We start from the raw sequence: 12,156 nt of genomic DNA, 5'->3' as shown, positions 1-12,156 counted from the left end.
GCACCGCCCAAACCGGGATTGTCCCGCCCCCCGGCGGGATATGGCAACCCTAACTGTCAAGAGCACAAGAACAAAAACACTTTAGTTTTTCCCCCTTGGGTTTTGCACCAAAAAATATTGCATGTTGTGCAAAGGTCATATCAAATACAAATAAAAGTATTCTTCTTTGTGTTCCATTTAAGAAGCAAAAAACATAATTCTCATGTGTACACAAGAAATAAATGTACATTTACATTCCTGTTCTAAATTCAAGCCCAGTAGAGCTCCTGTGGCAGAGCAACTCGAACAACTTTTTTTTTACCAGGGAGGGACAGTCTTGATTTTTTGAAAAATGGAAGCCCCTTTTGACAACCTCAACTCAAGCAACCTTGTTTACCAAGAGAGACAGCCTTGTTTGTAGTTCTTGGAGGGTTACCAAATCCATTCTAACAGTGTCTTGGAGAAGCTGAGATTTGGGAGGTCTTGATGAAGATGGATATTGCCAGGAGACACCAGGTTGGGCCTGAAGCTTTGTAGGCTCTGCACTTACGATTTCTCAGCGGCTTCTGGCAGATTCAGTAGTTCTAGTTTGGTAAAAACTGGGCTGACACAATGATTTGAAATGTATATAGACTTTGTGGTGTTTGCTATGTGAGAAGATTTATTGAAGACACAGAAGCTCAAAATCCCTTTGCTTGGGCAGATGTTCCTGTGTAATTCTTGGCATCCTGGCCTTGATCTGATACTGAGGGACAAGTAAATACTAGGACATTGCTACGTCAGGCATTAAAAAAATTGATGAAGAAGCTACTCCTTTACCTTTGCTTCCACACTCACAGATTTGGGACACTGTGGATAGAAAGCCCCTTTTAAAAAAACAAATGGACTAGGACTGACCTGATTGTGGGATGGAGGCAGGCGGGCAAAAGAAAGTTTCCTTGAAACTAGTCCTGCTGCTGCTTCTTTCCAGGTGACAATCTAGAGACGGCCATCACAGTCTCCAGGAATTCTGGGATGATCTCCAGGGGCAGCAGAGTCATCCTGGTGGAGGCTACTGAACCAAAGAAACCCCATCCGGCATCTGTTTCTTGGCAGGTGGTGGAGGACACGCAGCCAGGCATAGATAAAAACCAAGTAAGCCATTCTTGATTCACAGAAATTGGTTTGAGTAGGATGGATGAGCATATCAGGCAGCATGTTTGTTTATGTATTTTAGTGGAATTGTAGCAGCAGGCTCTTTTTGAGCAGTATAGTTATCTATATATCAGCATGACATAGTGGTCTGAGTGTTGGACTATGACTCTGGAGACCAGGGTTTGAATCCCAGCTCAGCCATGAAACCCACTGGGTGATGTTGGGCACGTCACACTCTCTCAGCCTCAGAGAATGGCAAAGGCAACCCCTCCTGAAGAAACCTGTCAAGAAAACCCCATCATAGGTTTGCCTTAGGGTTCTCAAAAGTCAGAAACAACTTGAAGGCACACAAACAATAATCTCTCTCTCTCTAATTAGAATACAAACACATAACACATGACTCATTAGAGCACACATTGCAACACATAAACATAGACCACATAAAAAGCATTACACAATTCAACAATTTTAAAAATTGTTAACAAAAAAATCAAAAGCACTCAAATTCCTTTCTACGAATGTTTTTACTTATTTACCTACCCAGCCAAAAAGAAGGAGCAGCATAAAATACATTGTTTTGTCTGTGCAAGAACATTGATTTTGGACTGGTGAAAATCCTCCCTGCCAATAATTGCCAGTATGAAGGAGGAAAAAATTCCATGGAAGCTGACAAATTCTCCTTTATAAAAAACAACTTTTTTCACTGAGGATGAGTAAAAGTGCAAACATTGTTTACTGGGTCCCTTTCGGAGAAATCAATAGTGAGAGCCACCCCCCCCCCCCCAAATCTAAGAAGCCAGGGAAGGAGCATGCCTGGTTTTCTTGTTGTTCATTTTCTTGCCCAGTTTTACCTGTCATTAACTGAGCTGCTGCAACTCAGGATGAGGCTAGGGTTGTTGGAGCAATATGTATCCAGAAGAGGGAGGATGGTGAAGGGGAGCAGGATGTGTCCATTTGTGCAGCCCCATGGGCTTTGTTGTTGTTGTGTGCCTTCATAGAATCATAGAATCGTAGAGTTGGAAGAGACCACAAGGGCCATCCAGTCCAAACCCCTGCCATGCAGGAACTCTCAATCAAAGCGTCCCCAACAGATGGCCATCCAGCCTCTGTTTGAAGACCTCCAAAGAAGGTGACTCCATTACACTCCGGGGGAGTTTGTTCCACTGTCGAACAGCCCTTACTGTCAGGAAGTTCCTCCTAATGTTCAGGTGGAATCTTTTATCCTGGAGCTTGCATCCATTGTTCTGGGTCATGTTCTCTGGAGCAGCAGAAAACAAGCTTGCTCCCTCCTCAATATAATTCCTTCAAGTATTTAAACAGGGCTATCATATCACCTCTTAACCTTCTTTTCTCTAGGCTAAACATTTCCAGCTCCCTGAGTCGTTCCTCATAGGACATGGTTTCCAGACCCTTCACCATTTTAGTCATTCTCCTTTGGACATGCTCCAGTTTCTCAATGTCCTTTTTGAATTGTGGTGTCCAGAACTGGACACAGTATTCTAGGTGGGACCTGACCAAAGCAGAATAGAGTGGCACTATTACTTGCCTTGATCTAGAAACTATACTTTTATTGATGCAACCTAAAATCACATTGGCCTTTTTAGCTGCCACATCGCACTGTTGACTCATGTTCAACTTGTGGTCTACTTGGACTCCTTGATCCTTTTCACATGTAGTTTCATTCAGCCAGGTGTCCCCCATCCTATATCTGTGCATTTCATTTTTCCTCCCTAAGTGCAGTACCTTACATATTGAATTTCATTTTGTTAGCTTTGGCCGAGCTTTTTAGTCTATTCAGGTCATTTTGAATTTTGATCCTGTCCTCTGGAGTATTAGCTATTCCTCCTAATTTGGTGTCATCTGCAAATTTGATAAGTATGCCCCCAATTTTGTCCTCCAAGTTATTGATAAAGATGTTGAATAGCACTGGGCCCAGGACAGAGCCCTGTGGGACCCCACTGGTCACTTCTCTCCAGGATGAAAAGGTGCCATTGTTGAGCACCCTTTGAGTTCGGCTGGTCAACCAGTTACAAATCCATGTGACAGTTACCTTGTCTAGCCCACATTTCACTAGCTTGTTTGCAAGAATGTCATGGGAAACCTTGTCAAAGGCTTTACTGAAATCAAGATAACTATATCCACAGCATTCCCTTCATCTACCAAGCTGGTGATTTTATCAAAGAAAGAGATTAATTTGTCTGGCATAACTTGTTTTTCTGAAACCCATTTTGACTTTTTGTGATTATGGAATTACCTTCTAGATGTTCACAGACTCTCTGTTTAATGGTCTGTTCTAGAATCTTTCCTGTTAGACTAACTGGACGATAATTGTTGGGATCCTATTTTCCCCCCTTTTTGAAGATGAGGACAACGTTTGCCCTCTTTCAATCTGCTGGGACTTCTCCTGTTCAAGTTCTTACCAACTCATAGCGATTCTACGACAAACCTATAACAAGGTTTGCTTAGCAAGATTTGGTAAGAGGGGGTTTGCCCTTGCTTTCCTGTGAGGCTGAGAGAGTTGGACTTGCCCAAGGTCACCTAGAGGGTTTCTGTGGATGAGTTGGGATTCAAATCCTCGTCTCCAGAGTTCTAGTCCAACACTCAGGCCATCCTCCTCTGAAGAAATCTTTCTAAGAAAACCCTGTGATGAATTCGGCTTAGGGTCAACCTAAGTCGGAAATGACTTGAAGACACGCAACAGCAGCAAGGTTTGGGCATCAGGTTCATTAGGGCAGATAGACTTGGCCCCTGTAGATCTTGTAAAACAGGTCTTTCTACCTCATCCCACCCCCACTGGAAAGAAGAAACTCAGATGGGATTAGGGTTCTTATCCCAGGAAGAGACAGAGCATCTTTGGCTGGTGCCCCCCTACTTTTATAAGTCTGTTTGCATTTTACTTACATAAGTTCTAAAAAGTCTGCAGGGATCCAGCTTGGGAATAATTTTCACCTGACCTCCAGGATCCCTGCATTACCATTGATGGCACAAGCATTGGCAGCAGCAGCAGCAGCAGAAACTTTCATTTTGCCTTGAATGGGAAGACCTATCAAGTACTCCAGAAATACTTCAGCAGTTTGCTACCAAAGGTAAACTGGAAAGGGAACCAAGGGAGGAGCCCAGTGCTGGTGCTCCTTTCTTGCAGATGGAGAATTGCTTGTGTTGTGTTATTTAAACCTCGCCGATTTTGTTTCCTGCAGATACTTGTGAATGGATCTGTGTTTGCAAGGATGTCTCCAAGGCAGAAGTCCAGCCTTATTGAAGAATTTCAGAAACTGGAGTAGGTGATTCACTCATAATAGAGAGAAGGAAAATGAGCTGCTTTTTTCAAAAGTCCTGGAATGTTGTTGTTTTCTGTTGCCGCTCCAAACATCTGGAATGACCTGCCGGAGGAGATCCATCATATAACATCTTTGGAGGCCTGTCAGAAGGCAAAAAACCTGGATCTCTTCCGGCAGGCCTTCCCAAACTGACCTCCTCGGAATGTTTACTCTCCAATGGCATAGCTGTCCCCCACCGGACTGTGATTGCGATTGATTTTATTGATTTTATTGGGAGTATTTTATAGGGAATTGTTGTTTTAACTCTGTTATAGGGTGGGAGGGAGTTTTAGGATGTTTTGCTATGTTTTTACTTGTGGTTTGTTGTGTAGCATTTTTATTGTTCTCTTGTTTTGTTGTTACCTGCCTCGATTCAATACAGGGAGAGGCGGGATAATAATAATAATAATAATTATTATTATTATTATTATTATTAACAGGGAGGAAGCTCCTACAAAAATAAATCTGTTAGTCATAAAGATATAGCAAGGCTCTTTCTGTGCCTGTATTTTTGCATATACAGATGATCCTGCTGGGGTTTTCTTTTCTTTTATGGGCTGTTAAATGATGTCCTCTCCTGTCTTCCAGTTACTACGTGGGGATGTGTGGAGATGGAGCCAATGACTGTGGGGTAAGTCATCATGATAAAGCTGTGTTGTCAATTTCATATTAATTGCTGCCCACCCTAATTCCTTCCCTATAAACATGGGGTGTTGTCAGTGCAAATAACATTGTCTAAAAATATATAACAATGTTTACCTCCTCAGGGTAGGCAGAGGTTTCAAGGACAATGGAGGTTTTTTTTTAATTGATCATGTAAGAATGCATTTCGTTTTGTTATCAATTCATCTGTTATGGTATCGGCTTATGTATTCCTGTTTTATCACCATCTGAACACCAAAAACAATCAGTATGTGAAGCTGAGATGGGGGCTGGGAGATATATTTTCTTCTCCTCCATAAATTCTGAAAGATTCTGAAAAGAAATTTCTTCCCTAAGACAAATTATCCCTAAACTGAATATCCAGTCTGACTCCTTCCAGGAAGCACGTCAGGGCTGGGAAAAGCTGCTCCAGGCAGTGCAATGCCAGGAGAGGATTGGGGAGGAGAGGCTTTGGTAGGCATCGAGTAAGCAGGGATCCTGAGCACCTTTGTGGCTGTTCAAACCGGCTGTTTGGCTGGCTTGGGGGCAGAGTCAGGGTGTAACATCTCCATGACACATGCCCCTTCTCTGTCCTCAAGGTGGTATGACGCTGCGCACCGCACCACATGGCGTGCAACATCACGGCGCTCCTCTGGCACTGCGTACAGATGACACAGTGTCAAAGGAGCGCTGCCAAGCTGCGGCAACACGGCTATCGCGCCCTTTGCAGGCCGCAAAAAGGAGCTGCTTTTTGCAGCTCCTTTTTGCACCCTGCAAAGGCCAGATTGGGGCTGCGGTGTGCGGTTGCCACAGTCCCGATCTGGCTGTACAGATCCTTAGTTTGCTTTCTTGTCTGGAGAGAGTTCTGTCAGCTAATTAATTGCTAATTAAGTGAGAGCTGTTTGACAGTGGGACATACTCCCTCAGAGACTTGTGGAGTCTCCTTCTTTTGAGATTTTTAAAGAAAGACGGAATGGCCATCTGTTGGGGGTGCTTTGATTCTGTCTTCCTGCATGGCCAGGGGTTGGACTGGATGGCCCTTGGGATCTCTTCCATCTCAATGATTCTTTGATTCTATGACTCTATTCTGAACAAGTCTTTCCAAGAAAACCACGTTGACAGGTTCAGCTTAAATCAGAAATGATGTGAAGGCATCCAAGAACAAATGCACTGCCTGAAACATGGAATTTACAGAACATGACATTCAGGAAATCTGACCACCCTTTACTTGAATGCAGAAATGAACTGAATGAGAATCCCTCCTCTAATCTTTTGGGCTTTTCCTTCCAGGCTTTGAAAATGGCTCATGCTGGAATCTCGCTTTCAGATCAGGAAGCCTCTGTGGCTTCGCCCTTCACCTCCCAAATCCCCAACATTGAGTGTGTGCCAGAACTGATACGGTATGTTTGGTCTTCCCCACATCACAGCTCTGGTGTCCGAGTAGAATCCTCCAGTGGCATCACTAGGGTTGGTGTCACCCCATTGTGGTAACTCATATTATCACACACCCTGACTGCCTGGCTGGCACAACCACCAGCCACCGACCTTTGCCAGCCAGGCTGCCTCTGCCATGATAGGGGTGTGGTACTGCTGCTGCCTGGCATCCTGTTCCAGGTCTCTTGTGGCTCCTGGGCAAGGGGGAAAGTGAAGTGATGCCCAGCTGCTGCACCAGACCCAGAATGAGTTGCTGGGTGGTACCCGAACCCCACCCCACCCAGTATCCACAGCAGCCAATGGGAAGTAGAGAAGCCCTGGCTGGCAGAGGAAGGCAGCCAGAGGAGGGGGTCTTGGGATGAACAGGAGCGACCACTCCACTGAGTATTCACCTTCCTTGAATGTTTTTCTGAAAGCCCCTGAGCCCTTTGCTCTTACCTGTGCTGCTGGAGACAGATCACAAACTGTGTTTTATTTTGTCACAGGGAAGGCCGTGCCGCCCTGGTATCCTCCTTTGCAGTCTTCAAATTCTTGACCATTTATGGCCTATCACAGTTCATTGGTACAGCTCTGCTTTATTGGGTATGTCCTTAAATACTGGGCTTATGCAAATTACAGGTGGTAGCAGGCACCCTGTTAAAGGCTTATATATGTGTAATCTGTGCTATGTATGTGGAGTGAACCAATGTGGTGTCATGGTTTGAACACTGAACTATGACTCTGGAGGCCAGAGTTCAAATCCTTACTCAGCCATGGAAACCCACTCAGTGACCTTGGGTAACCCATACTCTCTGTGCTTCAGAGAGTAGCAATGGCAAACCCACTCTGAAGAAATCTTGCCAAGAAAAAGCCTTGGTAGGTTCAGTCAGTCTGAAAGCCAGTGGGGTGTAGCAGTTTGAGTTTTTCCAACTCTGGAGATCAGGGTTCAGTTTCCAGCTTGGCCATGGAAACCTTTGGGTAAGCCATACTCTCTCTGCTTCAGAGAATGGCAATGGCAAACCCTATCTGAAGAAACTTGCTAAGAAAACTCCTGATAGGGTCACTTTAGGGTTGCTGTAAGTCAGGAACAACCTGAAGGCACACAACAACAGCAACAACAACAACAAGGTTCAACTTAAGGTTGCCACGAGTCAGAAATGACTTAAAGGCACAAAACAAATGTGGAGTGAATTATTTGCCAGAGCACATCAGATGTATTTTGCTGGCAGTACTGGAAGCAGAATTGCATGTTGTGATTGCTCATTGCACATTGTGCAATGTGTTTGCCTCTTGAACATTTTGGTTGCACATTATTCATTGTGCAGTGCATCTGTTCATTACAGTTGCATCTTCCATAACTGTCATATTGCCCATGGGACAATGACACCCAGTCACTGACCTGTGTCACTCAGTATTGCCATTCTGCATAGGGGTTGCATACTGCTGATATGGCATATCTCCATATGTGGAGGAGATGTTTGATTGCAGCCCATTGTGCCCTTAGTCTGGATGACCAACATAAGTTGCTTGTTGGTGGTGGCCATCATAGCCTGGAAAGACACAAAAATGAATAAATTAAGAGCAACAGAAAGAATGACAGAGGTGCCTCCCTTCTGGTGGTATAAAGGTAATCTTGTCCTTCTGCTCTTTCTGACAGATGGTGCTGGCAGGTTTTTAAGATGCTCCAAAACCTCACAGAAATGGTGCATACCCTCCCAAGTGGGAAGAATGATGTTCCCTCTGGACAAATGTCAGATATAGGACAAAATATGGTGTGGGATCAACCCCACTCTGTTTCTGTGGTATCAAGAGCAAATTACTTTCCCATGCCTGTGTTAATCACCTCAAAATTGAAGCGTTGTGCGTGTCATTATTTGAATCAGTGGGCCTAGATACGGTCACAGCCATGATCCTGTTGCAAGAAATACAGTGTGGGGCAGCATCCATGGGGGAGGTGGGTGGTGGCCAAGGAGCAGAAAGGAGCGGGGCAGCTTCTGCAGAAGAGATGGATGCGTTTCAAGAAAGGAAACCATGGTTGTGTTTCACGAAAGGAAACCTTGGTTTGGCTGCTTTTGGAAACACCTGTGCCCTCGTTCCTGTCTGTGTTAATGAAATAATCATTGAGAGTTGTAAAACAAGCCTTCATGAAACCAATTATATTGTATTCTTTCTCTCCCCGATTCCAGCAAATACAGCTCTTTGGGAATTACCAGTATCTTATCCAAGATGTCTGCATCACCCTTGTTGTCTGCCTAACAAGTAAGCAGATCCTCACCCTATTCTCTCTCTTATTCACCACGTATCCCTGTAGATTTACAGTGGATGCTGCTAAGGTGGCCAGGAATGCAGAAGTCACCATTTCAAATCTGTTGCTGTTGTTATTTTTGTTAACCAACCTTGAGTCGATTCCAGGTCATGGCTGGTTGCCCTTCCCAGCTTCCTTTTCCTGGATCTCCTGTTCAGCCCAGGTGCTGCTGGCTGTGGGAAAGCAAATGCCCTTACGCCATGCAATGGGCTGCTCTCCTGAGACACTTTTCTTTCTTCCACAGTGAGCTTGACGGAAGCCTATCCCAAACTGGCCCCCTACCGACCTCCAGGCCGCCTCCTTTCCCCACCTCTGCTGCTCTCCATCACCCTTAACGTCTGCTTCACCCTCGCTGCCCAGGTCTTTGCCTTCCTCTTTGTGAAGCAGCAACCTTGGTACTCCCAGCTGCGCAGCCACAGGTGAGCTCCTCTCCAAAGATGCTTCCCAAAGAAAGGCTAAGATGCTGAGCAAAAGGACAGCCACTTTCCTCTGGCTTTACCCCCTAGTTAGTGGCTGTTTCCTAAACACCTGGGTGCTTACATTTCTGCTGCCTTAGAAGTCACCTTTCGATTCAGAATTCCAGAGCAGATAAGGCCTGTTATTGTTTCTGTTGCTGCATGTCTTCACGTCAGGATTTTCTTCATCAGAATTCATCAGAGCGGGTTTGCCCTAGCCTTCCTCAGAGGCTGAGAGAGTGACTTGGCAAAAGCCACCCAGTGGGTTTTGCAGCTTAGTGGGGATTTGAGTCCTGGTTTCCCAGATTCCAAGGGCTAATCTGCACTGCAGAATTAATGCAGTTTGATGCAGCTTTGACTGCCATGGTTCAATTCAATGGGATTCTGGGATATGTGGTTTGGTGGGATATTTAGCTGTCAGAACTTTGGTGCCCCACCAAACTACAAATCTCAGGATTCCATAGCATTGAGCCATGAAAGTTAAAGCAGTGTCAAACAGCATTATTTCTGAAGTGCAGATATAGTCCTAGTCCAACATTCAAACCAAAACACCACACTGACTCTCGGTTGTTATGTACCCTAGGAGGTTTGTCCTTGCCCTCCTCTGAAGCCCAGCCTCAGACAGTGGAACTTGCCCAAGGTCACTTGGTGGTTTTTCGTATCTGAGCAGCGATTTGAATCCTGATGTCTTAGAGCCCAATATTCAGCTCCTGTTCCTAAGGACCTGAGTCAAAGCAGCATTGACTTTTGGACATTCCCCTGGTCAGAATCCCAACAGAGTTTAGAGTCCTGGACCTTTATTGTATTTAAATTACTGCTTTATGTTGTTTTTAACTCTATAGGCATTTTAATTCTATTTTAATCTAATTTTCTTATATGCGTTTAGCTACTTTCATTTTTCTCTTGTAAGCCAACTTGAGTCCCAGTCTTGCGGTGGGGGGGGGGAGGCATAAATAAAGGGAGGGAAGAATGCTTCTTCTGGGTCTCATCCCTGTTTCACACCAAGTCCCCCATTTGTAGCTGGATGCAAAATGCCACTAGCTCACAGAGAAGGCAGGTCCATGAGATGGAAGATGTCATTCTTAAGAGTGGTCCTTTTTCTTCCAGGGGGTGCCCCTTAGGAAACCAGCCCATTTTCCTGGATAATGGGGCAACCAACTCCACAAACCTGGAACACAATGTGCTGAGCTACGAAGGCACCACCCTGTGGCCATTGGCCACCATCAATTGCATCATTGTGGCCTTTGTCTTCTCCAAGGGGAGACCATTCAGGAAGCCCATCTATACCAACTGTGAGTTAGGTTGGCACTGCCAGCATTCTCTAGCCCTTGTAAGTTTTTGCCTTTTGCCAATAGAGCACTGCCACACCACCTTCACCCTTGCGCCCAAATGCACCTGTCTAGACAGCTAACCCTGGTACTAAAATGGTTGTGTGTAGAAGAAATAAGGAAACCACCCCAATGTCCAGGTAGTATTCCTGCATCCACAGAAGTGTAGTGTGCTAGATCAAGGGAGGTAATATTACCATTCTACGCTGCTTTGGTCAGACCTTACTTTGAATCCTGTGTCCTTAAGAAGGATGTGGACAAACTGGAGTGTGTCCAGAGGAGGGTGACCAAAATGGTGAAACATGGAAACCACTAAGCTCTCTGATGAGTGACTTAGTTGTGTATGTGTAGCTGGGGGAAGAGAAGGGGCATCATAATAGCCATGTTTAAATATCTGAAGGGAAGTCAGGTATTGAGGATGGTGCAAACTTGTTTTCTGCTGTTCCAGAGACCAGGACATATAGCAATGGATACAAACTCCAGGAAAACAGGTTCCACCTAGATATTAGAATGGACTTCCTGCAAGTAAGGGCTGTTTGACATTTGAAGACACTGCCTTGGAGGGTGGTGGAGTCTCCTTCTTTGGAGGTTTTCAAGCAGAGGCTGGATGGCCATCTCTCATAGGGAGGGCTTTGACTGTGTATTCCTAAACGTCAGAAGGGAGTCAGAGTTGATAGCCCTTGATAGATAGTCTCTTCCTAGTAGTCTCTTGCAACTCTAGTAGTCTATGAATCTGATTCTCCTACGTAACATTGTGGTTGTATTTGTTTGATAATTTTGGTTCCCCATCACCCAGCTAGATGAATGGCACTGTCTACATGGTAGAATTCAAAGATATAGCTGTGTTAGTCTGTAGAATCAGTATGTAGAGAGATCTTATAGCACCACTAAGACTAGCTGAAAGAAAGAAGTTGGCAGCATGAGCTTTCGTAGACTTAAGTCTAATTGCATCTGAGGAAGTAGACTTAAGCCAATGAAAGCTCATCCTGCCAACTTCTTTCAGTTAGTCTCAAAGGTACTACAAGATCTCTCTACATCCTGTCTACATGGGTTTAATTGGGACCTCTTTCTCCTTTTTCGATTATCCAGATGTCTTCTCCTGCCTGCTCTGCATCCAGCTTGGGATGTCCCTCTTTCTTTTGTTTGCTAACATAGAAGCTGTATACAAGGCATTGGAGGTGAGCATTTAAGGCACCCAGGATGGGATGTGTCTTCTACTTCTCCTGCAAGCAGTGTGTCTGACTTCATTCTAGCATTAGGATGTGGTCAACTAGGTTAAATGCAATGCTCTCTGCTTGGAACAAAATACAGATTTATGCTCAGCTGGCCTACAGACAAAAGCCTTAATCAGGCCAAGCAGCAGGGGGATTGGGGGGGGGGGGGTGACAGTGCTGGTACGAAAGGACTGCCAACCAGGGCAGCTGATCTTGAAGATGCCATGGAGTGGAACTGAGATTACTCTCCTATTCCCCATAGCTCCTCTGCACCCCAAACATCTGGAGGATTTATGTTCTCATTATTCTGGTGGTCTCGTTTTGTGTCTCGTTCTTTGTGGAGGTGAGTGGACAATGGGTGTTGGTTGA

General features: G+C 45.0%; 1 protein-coding gene across 1 annotated transcript in view; it reads left to right on the top strand.

Annotated features, from left to right (window-relative positions):
• Positions 1–12,156, top strand: part of LOC149317941 (putative cation-transporting ATPase 13A5) — a 49,274-nt gene that overhangs the window by 36,156 nt on the left and 962 nt on the right. The window contains exons 19-29 of the mRNA XM_089508689.1: positions 950–1,113; positions 4,074–4,199; positions 4,311–4,390; positions 5,019–5,061; positions 6,363–6,472; positions 6,992–7,088; positions 8,672–8,744; positions 9,035–9,209; positions 10,353–10,537; positions 11,663–11,751; positions 12,050–12,130. Of these exons, the coding sequence (XP_089364815.1) occupies positions 950–1,113; positions 4,074–4,199; positions 4,311–4,390; positions 5,019–5,061; positions 6,363–6,472; positions 6,992–7,088; positions 8,672–8,744; positions 9,035–9,209; positions 10,353–10,537; positions 11,663–11,751; positions 12,050–12,130 (1,223 nt within the window). The remainder of the gene's footprint in view (positions 1–949; positions 1,114–4,073; positions 4,200–4,310; positions 4,391–5,018; positions 5,062–6,362; positions 6,473–6,991; positions 7,089–8,671; positions 8,745–9,034; positions 9,210–10,352; positions 10,538–11,662; positions 11,752–12,049; positions 12,131–12,156) is intronic.

The sequence above is a fragment of the Sceloporus occidentalis genome, unplaced genomic scaffold, assembly GCF_023333645.1.
Source record: "Sceloporus occidentalis isolate IW3139 unplaced genomic scaffold, rSceOcc1.0.p SCAF_2, whole genome shotgun sequence".
NCBI lineage: Eukaryota > Metazoa > Chordata > Lepidosauria > Squamata > Phrynosomatidae > Sceloporus > Sceloporus occidentalis.
The sequence above is the reverse complement of the archived record's forward strand: the minus strand, read 5'-3'. Positions and strand labels throughout refer to the sequence as shown.